The sequence below is a fragment of the Meleagris gallopavo genome, chromosome 17, assembly GCF_905368555.1.
Source record: "Meleagris gallopavo chromosome 17, MGAL_WU_HG_1.1, whole genome shotgun sequence".
Lineage (NCBI taxonomy): Eukaryota > Metazoa > Chordata > Aves > Galliformes > Phasianidae > Meleagris > Meleagris gallopavo.
This window is the reverse complement of record NC_139420.1, coordinates 10,162,224-10,183,014: the sequence shown is the minus strand read 5'-3', so window position 1 is coordinate 10,183,014 and position 20,791 is coordinate 10,162,224. Positions and strand designations below refer to the sequence as shown.

Below are 20,791 nucleotides of genomic sequence, written 5' to 3'. Positions count from 1 at the left end.
GCAGGGTGACTGTTCCTGGAGTGCTCAGTGTGGAGGTCTGGCACTGAGGGACGTGGTCAAGGGGCATGGTGGGGTGGGTTGGGGTTGGACTCAGGGATCTGAGAGGTCTTTTCCAACCTTCACGATTCCATGGTTCTGTGATTCCCCACTTGGGTCAGGGTTGCTGCTCCAGGAGTGGGAACAATGAGTGTGAACAGCAAGACGTGTGAGTCTTAAACATCCATATTCACAAGCAACCCAACTGCTGAGATTGATTCAGCACGCAGGTAGGGAAGGGAGATGCAGGTGAGTCCACCTAGAGCAAAATATGCAATCAAAGAGAATGAATACAATTAAATTTCCAATTGTCCATTAATGAAACACCTTTCCACAAGCAGAACAAGCAGCAGGGACGCGCCATGCTCACCCACAGAGGCGTTGGCACCCAGGAAGCACACACACAACCCCCTTCCACTGCTATAAGCTGTTAGAGAGACTCTAATTATAAATTTATCGTTTACAGAAGTTTCAGCTAATTACACAGTGCCTGCTGCAAGGCCTCGCTGCTGTTAATGGGGCGTTGGTTATTACTGAAGTACCCATAGCTCTGCTTCAGAGAACATTGAGTGGATCCTATTTCCTTGCCCACCATGTTAGCTGCATGCAGGGGCAATGCAGAGATGTGCCAGGAAGGCCCCAAATGTTGCTTTGTGTTGTGGGTTTGGCGTGCAAAAGGCCCCAAATGTTGCTTTGTGTTGTGGGTTTGCAGCACAGCTGCTGTGAGTCTCCAACATGATGCATGGAGGCTAAGCCTGGAACGGGGCAGCACAGCAGGGGAAACCTCGAGCCTCCATATGTCCCACCCCAGAGCCACCTTGTGTCCCATACTAGAGTATGTCCCACCCCAGAGCCACCTTGTGTCCCACCTCAGAGTCTGCTGCATCTCAGAGCTACTGCATGTCCCATCCTGGAGCCACTACTTGTCCTACCCCAGAGCCACTGCATGTCCTACCAAAGCCTGTCCCATCTCAGAGACACTTCATGTCCAATGCAGAACCTGTTCCAACTCAGAGCCACTGTATGTCCCATCCGAGCCACCACATATCCCACCCAAGATCTTGTCCCACCCCAGAGCCACCACATGTCCTACCAAAGCCTGTCCCATCTCAGGGACACTTCATGTCCAGTGTGGAGCCTGTCCCACCCCAGAGCCACTGCATGTCCCATCCCAGAGCCACCACATATCCCACCCCAGAGCCTCCACATGTCCCACGTGATGGCATTTTGGGGACCAGCACAATGCACAGCAGGCAGAGGTGGACATGGCATCAAAGGCACAAGGACACAGTGCAGGGGACACAAAGGGGCAGCCACAGCCCCACACACCCCACACTCAACCCTGAGCATTACAACCCAGTGACTTCCAGCACCAGCGCTCCTCTGTGCCACACATTTGTGACAACACATTTCCAGAAGGGCTATGAAAGAGAAACCGAGGCCAGGGAAACATAACCATGACTGCAGGTTTATGTACAGATCCCAGGAAGAGTTGCAGATAAACGTGTTATTAGGTTAAATAAAAATAAAATGAATTCTAGATAATGTTTTGAAATTTATGACATAATTAAGCTATTAATTTAATGGTCTTTATTATTTGGGCTGGAAACACGCACCGGTTCTCGTCTCGTTCCTTTTATTGAACAACGAGCTCATCATACACACTCATTATGCATTTTCATAAACATTTGATGAACAATAACTGAGAGAAACATAAAATATTGTTTTTGTCCTTCAACTGTAATGACCATATGGAGACACGTTTTGCATTGGAGTCAGCAGTTGTACATCTCCGTTAATAACAGCCCTCGCTATTTTTACTGTTTGCAGCACAAATGCAGCCTTTTATGGGAGCGAGAAGGGGGGGAAGGAAGGATTTAATCTGCAGGGTCTTTTGCCGTGATTTGTAAGAGAGACGTGGTGCCCACACTCCCCTGTGACTCAGTGGCAGCTATAATTATTCAGTATTCTGGGCTGCTTGCTTACAAGATGTCAATTTATGTGTGATCAGAGTGAGCGCTTCGGTTGGGGACATCTCGGGAACCCCATGCACACACTTGGGTTTGCGAAGACAACATTTTACAAGGCAGCAGAGCAAGGTCTTGCTTTTGACGCAGGGCTGCTGAGGGCAGAGGGTTTGGGTTTGGGAACTGGATGCAACGTGGGGCTCTTCAAAATGAGAATATTTGGTGATTCTGTGGTTACCGCCCAGCTCGCCCCGCTGCCCCCAGCATCCCACCCTTGGATTTCAGCACACACTGAGCCAGGAGCTTTCTCTGGTGGGTTTCTATGGCAGCAGTGCCTGGATGCTGCACAAGTGCTCGTATAGGGTGAACAAAATCCCAGCAGATGATGCTCCAACCCAGAACACCCATCTCTTCTGCACACTGGGGGCTCAAAATCGCCCATCGGGAGCCCAGGCTGCGGCACAGCAGAGCCTATAAAACCTGGGGATGGAAGTACTTGGAGCTGGGATGCGTCTGGTGGAGCATTAATAAAGTTTCTCCTGGAGCAGGACATGGATTCAGACACAACACTTCCCCTCCAGCATCAAGTCCTGGGCCAGTGTCAGCCCCACATGGATTTATGGCTCCTTGTGCTCGTAAATGTCGGCTCAGCGGTGATGGATGCGGGCACCGGGACGCGCTCCCCTCAACTTCGGGAGATTTCTTTATTTTTCCTGATCTTTTACAACGGCCATAAAGCAGCTGCTGATTAGTGACGGGTCTTAAAACTTTAGGCAAAAGCTGTTGAAATCAGCTTTGAGTGCTAAGCTTCTCCGAAAGCGGAACGGCTTAGCGTGTTGGTTTTGAGGTCGCATCTGTGACGTGTGGCCCCTGGAGCTGCAGCCGTTGCAATGGCAGTTTGGGTGGGTTTGGGATTAGGGACCAACCCTGCCCCTTTCTGTCCGCTTGGATGCAGGAGAGACGTGGGTGAGGATGGTGTGTGATGGCGGGCACTGCTGCCTCTCCCAGCATAAAGACCCTCAGTGGCATCACTCTGTGACCACCATGCAGACCAGGTGCTGCTCCTTGCTCCCAGCTTGGTGCTCCCAAGGGTTGGGCAGCAGCAGCAAGGATGTGGAATCAATAGAATCATAGAATTGTTTGAGTTGAAAGGGACTTTTAAAGGCCATGTGGTCCAAGTCCTCTGCAATGAATGGGGCAGAGCTGGGAGGATGCTTCTGGAAGGGCAGTCCTTGTTTCCTTGTTGTCCCCAGGGCTGCTGGTTCTGGATGTGTCTGTTCATTGAGCAGGCTACGCTCATCATGTTTCTTCATTGAGTGTTGACCATAGCTTTGTCTTCTGTTGAAACAACACATCTGGGGGAGATTTCACATTTGGTGGAGGAAATGACCTTCTGGTGCCTCTCACCATCTTTGGCTCCCTTCCATCTCCCCGCCTTTGGTTGAGCCCTCATCCTCCATCCCAGCTTCCATTCGCCAGCACTAACCTTGTCCTGGCTGCTCACACAGAGCTGCACCTGCACCTGGGACAGGCACCCTCACTCCTGGCTAAATCAGTGCCCCTCTGCCTCCCCTCCACAGAGCTTTTGCAGGATATACACCCGTCTCATCCCACCCTACAGCATTACAGGCAGCAGGTGAGTGTTGGATGGGCCAAGGAAGCAAAGAGTTGATGGATTGGTGGATGGAAGGATGAGTGGACAACCCAACTCCATCAGCTTCACCAGTTTGAGAGCAAAATGGCAGTTGGGCTCCTCTGCTGACTGGTGCTGACTGGTCTCTACCCATTCCCATCACACTGTGGGGCACTGGGAAGGCACCTGGGAGCCGTTCCTGCAGGACATGGCACATTCCCTCCCTGCCTGCTGCTTCTCTCAGGAACAGAAGTTTAGCAAAGATTTATCACAGCACTAAACCTCGGATTGAGCACATTTGAAAGAAGAACAATTTATTCATCAAAAATACGGCTTCATTTTATCTGCAATTATTCTCAAGTTAAAGCCTCATCCGGCGAGCAGTTGGCTGAATAAACAGCAACTTTTTATGCCTAAACCACCCCATTTTGACATCCTATTGGAAAAAAAATAAATATAAGAGGACATAACCTACCCAGACAACATTTGGAGAGTTCCATGGCCCTTTTTTTTTTTTCTGCCAGAAAATGGTGAGATTGGGAATGTAGGGTGGAGGCAGCTACTGCAGCCTTAACCCTGACCAGCATGGAAGGACCGGTTGGGCATCTATGGAAGTGGTATCATGTGGAGGACAGCAATCACAGACTGCATGGTTCATTGGTTTGGATGTTTAAACTAAGAAAGCATTCCCCAGAAAAAAGGCAGGTGGATGCAGAAACATAAACTGAACAAACTCATGGGGATGCTTTACCACCAGCAAGAGACCCTTGGGGAGCCATCCTAAGGAAAGGATATATAGGAGTGTGTGAAGTTACTAAAAGAGTCTATTAGAGGTGCACAACAGCTAAACATCCTGACGCAGAGGAACCACGGGGCAACAGTAAAAGACCAGTATTGCTGCATCAGGAGCACTTTAGTGTCCTGAAAATCAAAAAGGAATCCTATAAAAATGGGAATGAGAGCAGAAGGGTGAGCGTAAAGGGATAGTGAGTGCACATGGGTGTAGCATGAGAAAGGCTGAGTGAGCGGCAGGCAGCAAGGAGATAGAAGGCAACAACTGAAGCTCCAGGAAGGATAATGGAGAGAAAAGAGATTTGACACTCATGTCTTGTAGTGGAGAGGGAGTGCAAAGAGAATACACAGAGAGGGCTGCAGTGCCTTCCTCACCGTGTGAGCAGTTTCTAGGGCATCAGTGAGGGATGGGAACTTGGGCCAGGAAGGAAGCACTTACAGGATGCTGAGGTAAGCTCAATCTGTCTGAGTAGTCAGGGATCGAGCAAAATTACCCTGGAAAATACAAGCAACCTCTGAGCTGCTGGCACTGGTTTGTGACAAATGTTGAAGGCTCGAGAGATCCTTCAGAGGCGTGAGAGTAAAGCACAGCATCTCTGTGTAGCGAAAAGAAAACAAGGGGAGGGAAAGGATGGGGAGTTACGGATCAGACCGCCTGTCTTCAGTTCTTTGAAACATTTTGGAACGTTCTGGAGGGAGCCCCAGCCTCCTTATCCGGGAAGACTTTCTCCATAGGGCACCTCAAACAGCTCCTTTCTGGGCAACCCAGCCAATGGCAAGTGCTTGGATGCACTCCATTTGCTTCCTCATTTCTCCAGCCACTGCTAACACCTGAAAAAAAAAAAAAAATAACCAAAATGCCACCATCTCAGAGCCCAGCAGCGTGGCTGCAGCCCTTCTGCCCAATGCTTTGGATCAGAAGATGTGATGCTGCAATGGTTCTTTGGAGGGAGGAGGACAAATAAAAAGAAAAAGAAAGACAGGAAGGAAGGAAGGAAGGAAGGAAGGAAGGAAGGAAGGAAGGAAGGAAGGAAGGAAGGGAGGAAGGGAGGAAGGGAGGAAGGGAGGAAGGGAGGAAGGGAGGAAGGGAGGAAGGGAGGAAAGGAGGGAGGGAGGGAGGGAGGGAGGGAGGGAGGGAGGGAGGGAAGAGAGGAAGGGAGGAAGGGAGGGAGGGAGGGAGGGAGGGAGGGAGGGAGGGAGGAAGGAAGGAAGGAAGGAAGGAAGGAAGGAAGGAAGGAAGGAAGGAAGGAAGGAGGCTTTTATTTTTAGCAATTTTAGCAGCCAGATCGTTGTCAGGCCGTCTGTGCTCTGCTGAGCAACACCGCAGCGTTGGGCACAGCCAAGAAGAGCGTTCTCATAGAGCAAAATGTCACGATGTAACCAGGTTTAATCACGCTCCCAGCACCCTTCATGGAAAAAAATGCCAAGTCTGGGACAAGGTATGTATTGTTTAGCATCTCTTTTATTCCTGTGTTCCAGTAAGAGGCAGGGAAATGTGGCTCTGGGCCCAAACTGTTGCTGCCTTTGGGAAGACTCCAAGTTCCCCACTGGTGCCCTCTGGTGAGGCTGAGCAGACAAAAGGAGGTCTGGGAGAGTGGATCGTCTTTTCCACCACTCACCACCGTCCAACTTTGCCCTTCACAACTGTCAAGAAACAGCCTCGATTGCTTTATTTTCCTTCGGGTTTGGGGGGATTTTTTTGGTCTTGGACATTTGCTTCATCTTCCCAGAACTCACATAACAGACTGCTGAGGCTGGAGGTGACCCATTGCCAATCTCTGCCCAGGCTGTGAGTGCCTCCAGGGATGGAGGCTGCACCACTTCTCTCCTGTCACTCCAGTGCCTTGACAGATTCACTCCAGTGTGTCCACATCACTCTTGTACCGGGGAGCCCACAACTGGGTGCAACACTCCAAATGCCATTTTGTTCATCTTTAAAATTGAGGTTCTCCAAAAAGCACTCACATTCACTCCAGGGCACTGGGAGGAGCAGGCAGCAAGCGCAAGCAGCAGAGGATTTGCTGAGCCCGTCCTTGACACCAGCTCCCAAGCACATCCAGAGAGAATTTACTGCTTTGGGTCTCTCATAAATGCCAAGCTGGTGTGTGATGGATGGGCTGGGCTGGGATGCTCACTGCTGCAGCTTCTGCAGCTGTCCCAAGGAGCAGCAATGAAGCACCACCACTATTTGGTTGGGGACGGGACACACAGAGCAGGGCCAGGCAAGGAGCAGCCCTGCATCAACCAGCACAGCACATCCCTGAGCCAGAGCTGAGTGACTTGCTTAGGTCTGCTGGGCACAGCTGCACATCCTCTGATAGGTGAGCACCCTCACCTCTCAGTCCCAGCACACACGGATGCACCCACACCCCTGTATGCACTCAAATCCACTGCCTCACACTCCCATCCCATGCACATAAAGACACCATTGGAGCAAGCAGATAGCGCGATTCAGAGGATGGCTTGCTGACAGAACCTTGCCTCTGCGCGTGTGAGCGGACAGTTTGGATTTAAAAAAAAAACTGAAGGAACCACAGCGCTCTGCTGGGAGGGCTGCGGTGGGAGACGGGCGGCTCCGAACAGAGAAGCCGCTCTGAGGTTGCAACATTCGCCATTTCAGCAATACGGGAACCCCACAGCCTTGCTGTTCGTAGGGTCCTGTCGGTAAAATATCTCCGTGCCCAACGGAGGGTACCGCGGGCTCCTGTTTGCCGGCACGGCCCAGGCTCCGCCCCGGCTCCGCCCGGCGCCCACTCTCAGAGCCGGTCCCGGCGGGCGGAGCCGCAGCGCCACCGAGCGGCCACACCGCGCTCCTACCGCCTGCCAACCCCTCTCGTCCCCCGGGCCGGGAAGGGAAACGCGACCCCTTCCGTGCTTCCGTCCCCGCTCCTCGCATGGAACATAGCCCGGATGGACCAAAGCCACAGAGCAGTTCCCGAAAGAGCAGAAGCCAAAGTGTCGGCCAGCGGCGGCACCGCTGTCAGCTCTGCCTGCCAAGTCCTGCCAGGATTTTGTCCCGCTTCACCCTTTAGGGTTGAAATTTTCCATCCTCGAGTCTTTTTCTTTCCAAGTCTCAGTGTAAGCAGCCAGGGCACGAGAAGTGCTGAAGCCAGGACAAGCAAGTACCCTGAGGACTGCCGGAGGATGGTGTTTTTCGGAGCTGTGGGTGAGATGCAAACGGGTGGGAGCTCACAGTGAGCGAGCTCACTGTTTTCCAGCTGTATCAGCACCTCTAATGAGAGAAAATGGCTTTGTTTGGCCTGTGTTAGAAAATACAAAATCAGTCACTCCAGCGGAAAGCCTTTACATTGCCAGCTTGTGGAGCAAGGGCTTGGAGTGCTGCCTTCCCCCATCCCCAGGAAAACCTGAAGAATATGGGCTGGTGACATGGAGAGGTGATTTGAGTTCTCAGCCACTCCAATGCGAGATCAGGGGCAGCTGCCAGCCATGCTGCACGTGGGCTCCATCCCAGGCTCCATCCCGGGCTCCTCTTTTCCCCACGCTCCTGTAGGAATGTCACTCCCCTGTGACAGTGGGAACACGAGAAAAGTGCAAAGTTTCCTGCAAAGCATTTGCCTGTGAGAAGGAGAGCAGGAAAACAACAGCAAAAAGAGAACAGAATGGCTTGTCCCCTTTCACTGCAGGCATCCCCATAATGAAAGGGGAAAGGGAACATTTTCTTTCTTCTTTTTTCCCACTGGAAGAGAAGCCCAAGGGCCACTCAGCGCTACCTGCTCTCAATTAAATATATGGCAAGTTAAGAAGCCAAACCAAGTAGCACTTTGTTAGAGGAGTTCATCAGTTCCAGCTGCATGCCAGGCATCGATTCATGCCCTGCAGCAGATGAGGGGAGCGTGGTGGGCACCGAGACTCTGCGAGCCCAAAGGTTTTGCTGTGTCTGCAGCAGCCCTCAGATCAATGAGGTTTTGCTGAGCTATGTCTCTGCTTCCCAAGGCACCATAATTAAGGGTGTATTTTTAGTAAGACAAGATGCCGTGTTCATCGATAAGGAACAGCCCCATTCTCAAGGGCAAAGGTGGCTCCAGTTAACCTGCCTCAGCCTGGGAACGTTCCCCAGCGTGAGGTGTTTGAATCATTTAGGATGGGCTAAAACAGAGCTGGCTCCCTTCCAGGCTTTCTGGCATCCCGGCTCAGTAAACAATTCCTTGCCACAGGAGGCAGCCCAGAAAAAGCCCTTTTAAGTTTATTCCCCAGACCCTGATTCTACAGAAATCTTCCAGCGCATTCATTTCTAGGCTGTAAGTGAAGAGAAATGGCTTCAGGCATTCACTCACTTTTCTTCCCCCTCCCACCCTCCACCCCTCACCTTCTCCAGATGGCCATCTCAGCTTCACCCCCCAGTCCAGGATGGTGGAAAATGAGAGGGACTCTCTGACTCAGCCCCAGCAGCCCCTTATGTGGCACCATGTGGGGCCTTGGGGCTGTGTGCAGGTCTTGGGCAGGGATGATGGGAGGGTTGGGGGGAAAAGAGGGCGGGATGAGAGTGAAGAAGGATGGAGATGGAGGAGGACAACAAGGCCACAGTCAGTGACAAAATGGGTGCTCCAGCTTTTCTATATATTGCTTTATTTTAGCAATCAGCCCTGGTATAACCTCCTCACTCCCCAGTCCCATCAGTATCTGCACCCCCATGGAGGTGCAGGAGCCCCAAGGGCTGATGGAAGAGCACCTGGAAGCTCCCGCTGCCTGGACACGGCCCTATATCATGGACCATCGACACTACAGCCACCAGCATGGGGACAAAACCTTTGGCCACCTCTAGACATCATCTTGTCCATACAGCCACTGAAGGGCCGACAGAGCACAGTGCCCAGGATCACATCCAGGTGCCTTAGGAAGATCTCCGAGGAGAGCCCACGGCCTCTCTGTGCAACCTGTGCCAGTGCTCAGCCACCCACACCACACTGAGATGCTGCTGACGTTGAAAGAGAACCTCCTGAGTCCCATCTGGTGCCCATGGCCTCTTGTCCCAGTGCCAGGCACCATCTGTACTTCCCTGCTGGTATTGAGGGACACAGAGGAGATGCTCAAAGCCCCCTCATCTGCAGGCTGAACATGCCCAGCTCTCTCGGTCTCCTGTAAGGAAGGTGCTCCAGGTCCTTCATCATCATCACAGCCTTTTGTTGAACTCTCTCACGTTTCCAGAGCTTCCTTGCACTGGGGAGCCCAGCACCATACCCAGCATCCCCAGAGCAGATCAGGACAGAATAACCTCAGCTTGCTGGATAATCTCAACTTTCTGGATGCCAACCACCACTGAAACCAAGGAGCAGTGAATTCCAGCTCCCCATCTCCCTTCCTGGTGCCACCAGCGGCTGCTGTAACTTGTTGCCATCTGTTATTTTCACTGTGTCAGAAAGCTTCTCTGCTGAGCACCAGCCCATGAAATATGCATGCTGTGTCCTCCTGTTTCCAAACCGCCTTCTCCTCCTGCACTAAATCCCCTTCTCGCCTATTTGTCTTGTCTTCAGATTTGTTTCTTCACATCTTATGGCTTCCCAGACCATCAGTAAGAGACACTTCCCAACCCAGAGCTGACTGCTGAGCGGGGGACGTGTGCTTGTGAGCATCACACCTCAGCCATCCCGCCACACGCACCCGGATCTGCATTTCCATCTGAATGCTTTGGCTTTCATTTTTAGTTGGTCTTTATGGCCAGATCTGAGAGTAAAGCAGCAAGGAAAACTCAGAGCTGAGGCTTCACATCGCAGCTTTGAACGGATTATTTCACTCTGGGGCGGTAACACCACACAACGATTATAGGGAAGGAAACGGGCGTTTTTTTCATCGCCAACATTTTGTCTATCTCTGCTCGGAGCGACTCCCTCCTCTGCCTCCGGGCCCTTATTCTGGAGCACCGGCCGAGCCCGCAGGTTGCGCTGAGCATCGCCGGGCGCCAGATGGCACTTTGGGGCCGGCAGGAGGTTGGCTGGCTTTCTGGCGATCCTACGCGGGAGGGGAGCGGTGCCCGAGCCCTGCTGCGCTGCCAGGAGCCCGGCGTGGGGAGTGCCGGGAGGGAACGCGGGGAACCGGGGAGGGGGTGGGGGGTCAACCCGCAAGAATGGGGCTGCACGGAGTCCAGGCAGCACCCTGACCCAGGTTCAGCGATACCCCCAAAGGAACAAGCGGCGGGGTTCGCACTGACACCCATCCCGATGTCGGGACATCCCGCACCGGAGGCGACAACCCTCCTGTGGACGGCTGCGTGGGCTCGGAGATCCCTTAAAGAGATTCCTTTAGCCCACTCGAGGGGCTGGGACCACCCACGACTCCTCTCGGACCACTGGGCTCCCTTCCAATCCCCCCCCCACCCCGACCCTTCCCAGCTCCGAAGGGAAACAGCGGGCAGGACACGAGGCGGAAAGCCGGCCCCCTAGCCCAGGCCCGTGTCTGCGGGAACCCGGCGGGGCGGTGCCGGGCGGGACGTACTTAAGGCGGCGGCGTTGCGGGCGGGCGGCTCCGCAGTGCCCATGGCTCCACCGAGCGCCGTGCGGGCGCTCCACGCCACCGCCTCCCGCGTGGGCGCCCCGCGTTCCGTTCCCCGCGGTGCCGCCCCGCCGTTACCGGCCAACGGGAAGGGGGGAACCAGACCGGTACCGCCGCCGGTACCGCCGCGGGGTGCGGCTCCGGTCGTGGATTTTGGGGACCCGCAAGAGGCGTTCCGCAGCAAAAGCAACGCCGAGCTGTTGCGGGGGTTGCTGGTGCTCGGGCTGTGCGCTGTGGGACCGTTGGTGGAGCACAACCGAGAGGTAAGTGCCCGGGACCGGGGGGGGGGGGGAAAGAAGCGATGCGGGGCTGCGGGTGCCGACGCTGAGGTTCCGACGTCCCGCAGCTGCTGCAGTTCGGGAAGCGGTTGTTGGGCCAGGCGCTGTTCGAGCGGCTGATGAAGATGACTTTCTACGGGCAGTTCGTGGCCGGGGAGGACCAGGAGGCCATCAAACCGCTCATCCGGCGGAACCGGGCCTTCGGAGTGGGCGCCGTGTTGGACTACAGCGTGGAGGAGGACCTGAGCCCCGCTCGGGCCGAGCGCCAGGAGCTGGCGTGAGCGCGGGGCGGCGGGAGGGCTGCTGGGGGTGGCGGGCGCGGGAGTTGGCCGCGACGCGATTGGCTCCGAGCGCCCATCCCCTCCGCTCCTATTGGCTGAAGGACGCCGTGCGTCACCGCCCCGCCTCCCGCGGCATCGCCCCGACCCCCGGCATCGCCCCCCAATGCCGCCCCCGGCGTTTCCCGTCTGCTTCCCCAAATTCCCTCCCCGCTTCACTCTGTTTCCATTCCCAGCCTCTTCCCTCCTCCCATATTTCAGCCCTTTTTCCTGCTGACGTCGCGCAGTGCTGTCCCCCCCCCACCCCATCTCTCCCACTGGCACACAGCTGCGATGTCCTGCTGTGCTAAAAACACCTCCCGAAACTCCGTGTTCCGTTTCGAGCAGGTGTTCCCCCCCTGCCTTTCCCCCCCCCTTCCCTCCCTTCCCCCTCCAGCAGCCTTATCTCTACCCCGCACGCAGCGCTGCCTATCGGACAGCTGTAACCACGCTGCTGGCCCTGGCGGTGATGCGGGAGCAGCTGATCCCTGTGTGCTTCCCCGGGCACGCAGCCGTGGCACGAGTTGCTATCCGAGCCGTGCTCGGCATCCTAATGGAGTGTAAGCAGCTCGTGACGCGGGGGGAGAAGTGACAGCGCTGCCGTTCCTGCTGTCCTTGTGCCGGCTGTGCCTGTACGGAGTGTTCCTGCCTTTAGCACTGAAGGCTTCCTGCACCCATTCTTTCTCTTCTTTCCCAGCACTGCTGCCCACCCGCCCACCTCCCCCCGCTTCCCCGGTGCAGGTTATAGGGCTGCTGCTGCCATGGGGCTCCCACCAAGAGAGTTCTGTGCCCCCCCCACTGTCACCCTGCCTGAGCCAGCCATAGAGGCACAAAGCAGCTGCAGGCAGCGTGTCTGCAGCCTCCTGATGCCATCTGCTGTTGGAGCGCTGTGCAAAGCTTCTAGCAGCAAGCTTGCATGGAAACGCCCTTGTGCTTCCCCCAAAAAATGCTCCTCGTGACTGATTTGCAGCAACATGGCACAGGCTGAGCCCATGTCCTGACATGCCTGCAGCCAGCTCAGTCCTGCCCTGCCCAGCCTGGTGTTCTGCACCCTGCCAGCTTGTCACGGGTGTCCTCCAGGTGCCACTATGAGCACTGCAGCCAGGTCACACTGGAACAGCCAGGGAAAGGTTCCTGCAGGCAGTGCTGGCAGGTGTGGGATGGGGCAGGGTGCGCAGTGTTGCAGGCAGGTGGGACTTTGCTCCCTGGGAGGAGAGAGTGGAAGAGTGTATCAGGAACCAGGTGGGGTTGCACTGATGTGGGCAGGGAGGCTCCTGCCCCTGCAGTAGGGTTCCTCATCCCCAGTGGCCCTTCCAGTGGAGCCAGGTGTCAGGGCGTGCTGCACATTAGGTGCTTTCTGTTTGGCCTTTGCAGGGAAGTGCTGCTGCAGTCCTGGAGCTGTGTGCTGGAGCACAGGCTTGGAGGATTCTCTGCCAAGTGCTTCGTTTGATTCCTCCCTAAGCAGTTTTAGATACTGCCCACAGCTTGAGTGTGGGCTTCCTGTGACCACGAGGCTTGCCTTGAATGTGGTCACTGAGGAAATTCTCTTTTGTGATTCACTTGTCCTCTCTGCCAGACCCACCTCCTGCTGATGGGGCAAAGCAAGCAGGCTCATAGCAGCCTCCAGCCTAAAACACATTGCCACCTGCAGCTTATTTCCAACAAGGTCACCCTTATGCTTCTCCTGAGATAATGCATCCAAACCTGATCCAGAACTCCCTGAAAGCCCAATTCTAGTGTTGGCCACATCACCATGCACAGCCATCCAGCAAGCTTGTGCTCCCTGCATCACTGCACTGGCTCTTCCCTGATAAAGCAGAGTGGTGCCTGCTCATTTTCACACTTCTGTTCACATTTGGTCCCGGGGCATCCTGCAGGTGAAGGATCTTTGGATCTTTGCACCATCTGGAGCATTCTGCAGGGCCTGGTTTGTGCAGAGCTAGTGATACCTGTGTGTTCTGAGCTTACCCAGGGCTGAGCATGCCTTGCAAAGAGTTGCTTTGCTTTCTTGGGCAGTGCTCAGAGATGCTTCCTGCCCCCCCATGGTCTGGTATAAGCCACTTCTGCTGGGCTAAGTGGCATTTGGGTGTTCTGGGAATGGCTCTGCTTGCCAAAACTAATACTGCAAAGAAAGCAGCTGATATCCAGGAAGGGCTATTTCTTCAGCTGGAAAGAGCTTCCTCTATTTTGTTTTGATGTAGAACAACAAAGCAAGCACCATGGCACTGCTTTAAATGCCCCCCCCTGGGGATGGAGGGGTTCAGTGCAGTCATGCAGCAGGAATGCTGCTGGAAAGGGTGTGTTTGTCTTCAGGAACACAAAACACTTCAAATTCAAGGGGTGTTTGCTGATAACTGTGTAAGCCAGAAGGGCTGTGCCAGTGCTGCTTGTCCCCAGCATACAGGTGCCGGATCGAGGTGTGCTCAGGGCTGCAGAACTGTCCTGCCTGCACCAGGAGCATCTTGCAGCCATCAGGGCTTTGCTATTGAATCTTTCTTTCATGTTCTGGAGCAGCAATGTTCCTGACCTGACCCGGGAGCACCACAGTCACAGAGCAGAAGCCAAGGACACAGCAGGTTGTGGCACAGCTCCCGCTGAGCTGCAGCTCACGAGGCTTTGCTGTGTTGTGAGCTGCCCCAGGGAGCCTCCAGCAGGAGGAAAGGACTTTGTTTGTGCTTCCAGCAACTTCTAATCCCTGTCACAGGGTTCCCACGTGGGTGCTACCTGCCCAAGTTCCCTGGTGAGGCTTCTGTGCTGGTGGCATGGCCAGTTTGGGGCAGTGATGCTGGGGTAGTGCCAAGCAGAGATCTCCTGGGAGGAGATGGCTCTCCTGCATCAGACCCCTGGGGCTCATGCATCAGACCCCTGTCTGTGGGCTGGGTGTAGGGGGGCAGCGAGGAGGCTTAGCTGCTTGAGCTCCAGCAGGAACTCATGACTTGGGCACCAGCCCAAGCTGTCAGTTCCCTGCTCTCTGTGACAAAGGGCTCAGGCTTGAAATTACATCCAAGTTGGCTGGGGCTGGGGCTGAGCTTTGTTTGTAAGCGGTTGGCTGGTGCTGACGTGCCGTGGAGTGGGGCAGCTGAGTGGCAGTGGGGCTGCGGGACCCATGGCTTGGTGCAACCCTCTCTACTCAAGCTCTTTGCTTTATGGTCTGGTGTTGGGGTGAGGTTTGGTGCTCCCACAGTTTGAGGGCCATAGAGATCATGGAATTGTTAAGGTTGGGAAAGATCACTAAGATCCCCAAGTTCAACCCCAACTCCTCCCCCCTCTCCCTCGCCATGCCCACTGCCCACGTCCCTCAGTGCCACATCTCCACGGTTCTGGAGCACCTCCAGGGATGGTGACCACACCACTCCATGGGCAGCTGTGCCAGTGCATCACTGCTCTTTTGGAGAAGAAATGTTTCCTGATATCCAACCTGATGGCACACCCAGCCCCACCATGGATGGCCCTGTCCTTGCCACGTGCTGTGCATCCCCAACCACAGTGGGCTGGGATGCGCCAATGTCCAGAGCATCTTCCCTGTCTGCTCCTTAGGAAATGTTGTCTTGGGTATTGAAGTCTCTTTGCTTTCCGTGAGAGGATTTGGGGCACCTGAACTGCCAGCAGAGTGGTACCAATGGGATGGTGAGGGAAGAACAGGGCGTAGTGCCAGGCCTTGGGGCTGCCCTGGCAGGGTGCTGCTGGACTTGTCCTCACCTTCCCTGTTTCTCTTCTTAGCTCCTGCACCTCTGCAGCCGAGAAGGAGCCAGGAGGTGAGTGATGGCCTCTCCTGCTCTCAGCAGATAGCGCCTGGCTGAAGGTCCAGCTGCTCCAGGCACCTGGGGGCAAGACTCATTCCTCCTTCATGAGTTGGAGGAGGAATGTTGAGGTTCTCAGCTGACCCCACTCCTCCTCAAATGGGGTCCCAGGGGGCTTTTGTGAGGTGTGAGGAAGGAAGCAGGAGCTGGTAGGGTTTGGCAGGGGCTGCGGGGCACATCTCTGCCCTCTTCCAACCCAGGAGCAGAACGGAGGGAGAAGCAGTTCCGTGCCCATCGTGGCTTTGGGGATCGCCGTGATGGAGTCATCAGTGCACGCACCTATTTCTATGCCGATGAGGCCAAGTGTGATCAGCACATGGAGACCTTCCTGCACTGCATCGATGCATCAAGTAAGTCTTCAGTGTGTCCCTGTGTGCCTAGAGACACCAGGGACCCTGCCCCAGCCAGCCCTGCCCTTGTGGCTCTTTCCAGGTGGCAGCTCAGAGGACGGCTTCTCAGCCATCAAGCTGACAGCGCTGGGTAGACCTCAGTTCCTGGTGAGTGTCCGTGGGAGTGAGTGGGGTGGGCTGGGTTGGAGAGAGGACGGTGGGTGCTTCGGAGTGCCTGAAGCCACCTAGGGGATGGCCTCAGGCTTTGGGAGCACACAAAAGGGTCCCAATGTGAGAGTATGGATGCTTTGTACCAGGCTATGTTCTCATGCTACGGGGTCAGGGTCTGTCTGTGGGGCTCTGGAGGGATCCCTTGGAGCTCTGAGCCCAGACAGTTCACCCCAAGCTCTGTCCCCACAGCTGCAGTTCTCAGAGGTGCTGGTGAAGTGGCGGCGGTTCTTCCACCAAATGGCTGCAGAGCAGGGCCAGGGTGGGCGAGCAGCGCTGGAGATGAGGCTGGAGGTGGAGAAGTTGCAGGTGAGCAGGATGATATCTGAGAGGTGAGGTTGTGCTGCTGGGAGGGGGAGAGGAGAGGGTCTGACTATCAGGGATGTGCTGCAGGAGGGGTTCTGGAGCACTGTGACACCTCTGGTGGGGTCTGGCTGTGCCCTGATGCTCCTTTTGGTGGCAGGAGGCCCTGGCCAAGCTCGGCATCGCGACCAAGGCGGAGAGCCAGCACTGGTTCACGGGCGAGAACGTGGGTGAGAGTGGGTAAGTTGTCCACAGCTTGTAGGGTGCTGTGGGGGGATGGTGCTGGGGGATCTGGGCCCCGCCACAAGCCTGGGTAGACAGGCAGCAGCAAGGGGAGATCTCCAGAAGTCATCGCTGACTTGTTGTGGCAACCAAGGGCTCTCAAAGCAGAGAGGAGTGGCAAGCTGGGACAGGGTGCCACTTGCAGCTGGTTTGCTGATGGTGTGGGAGCTGGTAGAGACCCTACCGTCAGCACAGACCTGACTTCCCATCCACAGAACTGTGGATCTTCTGGACTGGAACAGCCTGATCGACAGCCGCACCAAGCTCTCCAAGCTGCTGCTCATCCCCAATATCAAGGTATGTATGTGCTTCAGCCAGGCTCTGCCCACCGAGCAGCTCTGCAGTGTGGGCACTGCCAGTGTGAGACAGCTCATCCTTGTCCTGGGGTGTGAGGTTGCCATCCTCAGACCCTGCGTGGCTTCTGGAGTCCCACACTGACCTGCGTGCAGCTGGTGGGGTGGGCACCCCATGTGCAGCACAGGTTGGGGGGTTTGGGGAATGGGCTCCCCTGGATGTTTGCCTCCCTATAGTGCTGCCGTGCCAGGCAGTGCTGAATGGGCTCTTCTCATTTCAGACCAGGCAGCTGGAGCCTCTGCTCTCACACTTCACCGAGGAGGAGGAACTGCAGATGAAACGGATGCTGCAGCGGATGGACGTCCTTGCCAAGGTGCAGGGGAGGTGGGGACAGGCACTGCTGCCGATGGGGACACATGGTAGGCAGCCTCAGCAGCCCTCCGTGCCTCCTTCACCCCACAGAGAGCCACGGAGACGGGCGTGAGGCTGATGGTGGATGCAGAGCAGAGCTACTTCCAGCCAGCCATCAGCCGTCTCACCCTGGAGATGCAGCGCCGCTTCAACAGGGAGCGGGCCGTCATCTTCAACACCCACCAGTGCTACCTGAAGGTGAGGCAGGGGATGGAGTGCATGGATTGGTGATGCTGTAAGCAGTTCAGTGTGGCTTTGGGATGGCTGGTAGCACTGGTTTGGTGACCCTGGGCCATCTACTGCCCAGGAAGCTTATGATAATGTGAGCGTGGACGTGGAGCTGTCGCGCCGGGAAGGCTGGCACTTTGGCACCAAGCTGGTCCGTGGAGCCTACATGGATCAGGAGAGGGAGAGAGCAGCAAAGATTGGCTACGAGGATCCCATCAACCCCACCTATGAGAAGACCAATGAGATGTACCACAGGTAGGCGGTGCCCCCACCACGCTCCTGCCTTCCTCCCCAGCGTGATGGGGGCAGCCTGACCACGCAGCCCCCTGCTGCCCTGCAGGTGCCTGGACTATGTGCTGGAGGAGATCAAGCACAGCCGGAAAGCCAACGTCATGGTGGCAACTCACAATGAGGACACAGTCAAGTTTACCCTGCGCAGGTGGGTGCTGGTGGGGTGGGGTCAGTGTTGGGTGCCCAGTCCCTGCTCTACACACAGGACATAAAGGGTCTCTCTGCTCTTTCTTAACATCGAGGCTTGGCTTGCAGGATGATGGAGCTTGGGATCCATCCTTCAGAGAAGAAGGTCTGCTTTGGGCAGTTGCTGGGCATGTGTGACCAGATCACCTTCCCCCTGGGTGAGTACTGCAGCACCAGCACCTGGGTGCAAGCAGGATGTGGCAGAGGGCTCCTGTCCCACTGTCACACCAAGGTTTCCCTGAGCAGCTGCTGTGGGGTTTGAAGGCAAGATGAAGCCAGGCTGTGGGTTGCTGGCAGACTGGCTGAGGACTTCTGGTCTCCAGAACCCAAGGCCAGGGGAGTAGTGCAAGGCAGACTGGGCAGTTGTCCAGCATGGATGCTGCTCTGTCCTGGAGTTCCCCCAGTAAGCAGTTTGGCTCTGGGTCTGCAGCCTTCTCTGGTCATGCTGGAAAAATGTGTTAACTTGATGTTTCTATTTGAATACTTCCTAAATTGGCCCAGCCCTCCCTGCTGGCATTCCCAGGGCTGCCGGTGACCTCGGCACTCTCTGGCACCTTTCCAAATCCCTGTGCAAAGCAGGGAGGGGACAGGCTGCTGTGTTTCCCCCCTCTGTCTCGGACAGGCTCCCTCCATCTGGCCAGAGATGCTCCCAGGCTTCCTGTGGGTTGCTCAATCCCATCCTCCAGCCCTGACATGCTGGGCTGGCCTTACTTTCCCCCACACACAGAGACAGGGAGCTGGGCTGGCAAATGGGACATCCCTGTGTCCCCAGCCCCAGCTGTCTAGAAACCTTCACTGCTACCTGGAGTGCTCTGGGTTGCTATGCCTGGATCCTTGCCCTTGGTCACAGCAGTGCCAGTGGTGCCTTGGAGGCTCTTTGGGGGCACTTCCATGCTCTCCCTCTCTCCTTCCAGGTCAGGCTGGCTTCCCTGTCTACAAGTACGTCCCCTACGGCCCAGTGGATGAGGTGCTGCCATACCTGTCCCGCCGTGCCCAGGAGAACAGGGGCTTCATGCAGAGAGCCAACAAGGAGCGGGACCTGCTCTGGAGGGAGTTCAAGCGGCGACTTTTTGCAGGCACCATCTTCAGCACCAACCCCTGACCCCTGCAGGACCCAGCCTGTGCCCAGCAGCGGGGCTCTTGTGCCTTTGTGTTAACCACTAACCCAGCTCCTCTGCCTTGATCTGTTGCTATTTTTCCCCCTGAGGCCTTTGCCTGAGGGGGAGATGTTCTCTTATTGCTGTAGAACTACATCCTCCTGCTGGAGACCACTACTGTAGGGCTGCCTAACTGGCTGTGCCCCGAGTGATGTCCCTCTGCTGTTCTTCAGCAGAGCCAAAGCTCTGTAGGCTCTCAGTGCCTTGTGCCCATGTCAGCCCTGGGGCACCTATCATGGGGATGGGATCTGTCCTGTGAGGCCAGGGCAGTGCTGTGGGCCAAGGAGTTAGGAGTTGGGCTGCAGCTCAGCTCTGTCAAGCACTGGATTTGCAGTGAATTGCAACAATTAAAGCACTGCTGCTCTTGTTCCTCGAGTCCGTGGGTAGCGTTGGGTTCTGTATTGCTTCCCTGATAGCAAAAGCTGGGGGTGCTCCAGCCAAAGTTGCAATGTGCTTTCTTGCAAGGGTGCTGGATGCAGCAGCAGGGGGAGTTGCAAGGCAGAGAGCCCATACTGTGCAGCAGCCATCGCAGCAGCTGTACTCCAATGCTGGGAGAAGTCTGAGCACACGTGAGCAGGGGCTCCTTCCAAGGGGCAGAGCCTGGCTGGGTCCCCACCGGATGGTGCTGAGTGCCCCAGGGGCCACGGCACGGTCCTTCCCCGGGAAACAGCTGCAGGGAGTTCTTGAACCATTGACAAAACAGCGTATTTTTCCTTTGCTTTGTCTTTGGAAATGCTATAATGCTGGGGTTCCTCTCTTTTTCTTTTGCTGGTGTTTCCAAAGCATGGTTCAGTGGGAGGAAAGCACCTGGCAGGGCAGCTCCATCCCAGAGCCTGAAAAAGGAACTGCAGAGTTGGAATAGAGAGCTCTGAGATGGGCTGCTCCTCTCAAAGGAAAAAACCTCATTGGGACCAGAGGGAGAATAGGAGCAGTTGTGACTGATATCTGTGGGGTGTGCATCATCTCCAGCTCTGGAGGTGGGCACCGGAGCAGCTCTGCTTTGGAGGCAGCCTGGGGGTCCTGGTGCAGGGTTTGCTACAGATGGATGGATGGATGGACCCATCCTGCCTGTAGGACAGGGCCAAGGATCTGCTGCCAGCACTGTGGATACAAGGACAGGGGACATGGCAGGAGTGGAGAGATGCTCAATGATTTGAAATCTGAGGTCGGGGAAGACAAGAACGTGGGTGACAGTTGTAACATCCAGGGAGTTGGGAGATGGTTTCTGCACAGGGAGACAGGGTAGGAGGAAGCTGAGTGCAGCTCGGGAATGGTGTCCCCATCCGTGTCATTTCAGGGCAGTGACATCGGTCCCCAATGGCTGCCACCCCCCAGCCCCTCCCTCTGCACCCGTGGCTGCTCGCATCACGATCTGCCCGTGCACAGGGACAGGGTGAAGGCAGCTTCCAGGCATGGCTCTGCCTCACGAGTCCCCATCAGTGACCTGGTGACAACACAGCTCCGTGGGAAAGTAGCCCTAGGGGGGTCCTGGTTGCTCTGTGCTGTGGCATCGCTGCTCCACGGACCAGAATGTGATAAATCCAGAGGTCGGCGGTGAGCAGCTGCTCATCCACTCTCTTCACTCGCGGTGTTCGGGACACGCCCCGGCTCTCTCCCGTCAGATGCTGTCGGAGCATCCTCTCCTGGAGGCGTGCGGTGCTCACAGGCGGCAATGCAGGAGATGCCCGCAGCCCCTCGGCAGGAGAGAACCCAACCATTCCTTTTAAAACCATCGATCCGAGCGCCTGGGAT

The 20,791-nt window shown here is 55.9% G+C and overlaps 1 protein-coding gene across 2 annotated transcripts; it reads left to right on the top strand.

Annotated features, from left to right (window-relative positions):
- The first annotated feature begins 10,851 nt into the window (after nucleotides 1–10,851).
- On the top strand, nucleotides 10,852–19,414 carry PRODH (proline dehydrogenase 1). 2 transcript variants are annotated; one of them, XM_085238323.1, is made up of 14 exons: nucleotides 10,852–11,198; nucleotides 11,282–11,490; nucleotides 15,251–15,285; nucleotides 15,531–15,680; nucleotides 15,763–15,827; nucleotides 16,080–16,196; nucleotides 16,351–16,430; nucleotides 16,688–16,769; nucleotides 17,047–17,139; nucleotides 17,229–17,375; nucleotides 17,485–17,660; nucleotides 17,746–17,844; nucleotides 17,939–18,040; nucleotides 18,797–18,943. In XM_085238323.1, exons 1-13 carry the CDS (start codon nucleotides 10,920–10,922, stop codon nucleotides 18,018–18,020), a joined length of 1,614 nt encoding a protein of 537 aa, XP_085094449.1. In that variant the 5' UTR covers nucleotides 10,852–10,919; the 3' UTR covers nucleotides 18,021–18,040; nucleotides 18,797–18,943. The 2 variants fall into 2 exon arrangements, with proteins under 2 accessions (XP_085094449.1, XP_085094448.1); XM_085238322.1 differs by having other exon boundaries at nucleotides 10,853–11,198; nucleotides 17,952–18,040; nucleotides 18,797–19,414.
- Nucleotides 19,415–20,791: the final 1,377 nt, after the last annotated feature.

Coding starts and splice junctions, on each gene's coding strand:
- PRODH (XM_085238322.1), top strand. CDS start 10,920: ATGGCTCCACCGAGCGCCGTGCGGGCGCTCCACGCCACCGCCTCCCGC. Junction 15,286..15,530: donor AGCCGAGAAGGAGCCAGGAG/GTGAGTGATGGC, acceptor CTTCCAACCCAG/GAGCAGAACGGAGGGAGAAG. Junction 17,376..17,484: donor CCCACCAGTGCTACCTGAAG/GTGAGGCAGGGG, acceptor TCTACTGCCCAG/GAAGCTTATGATAATGTGAG.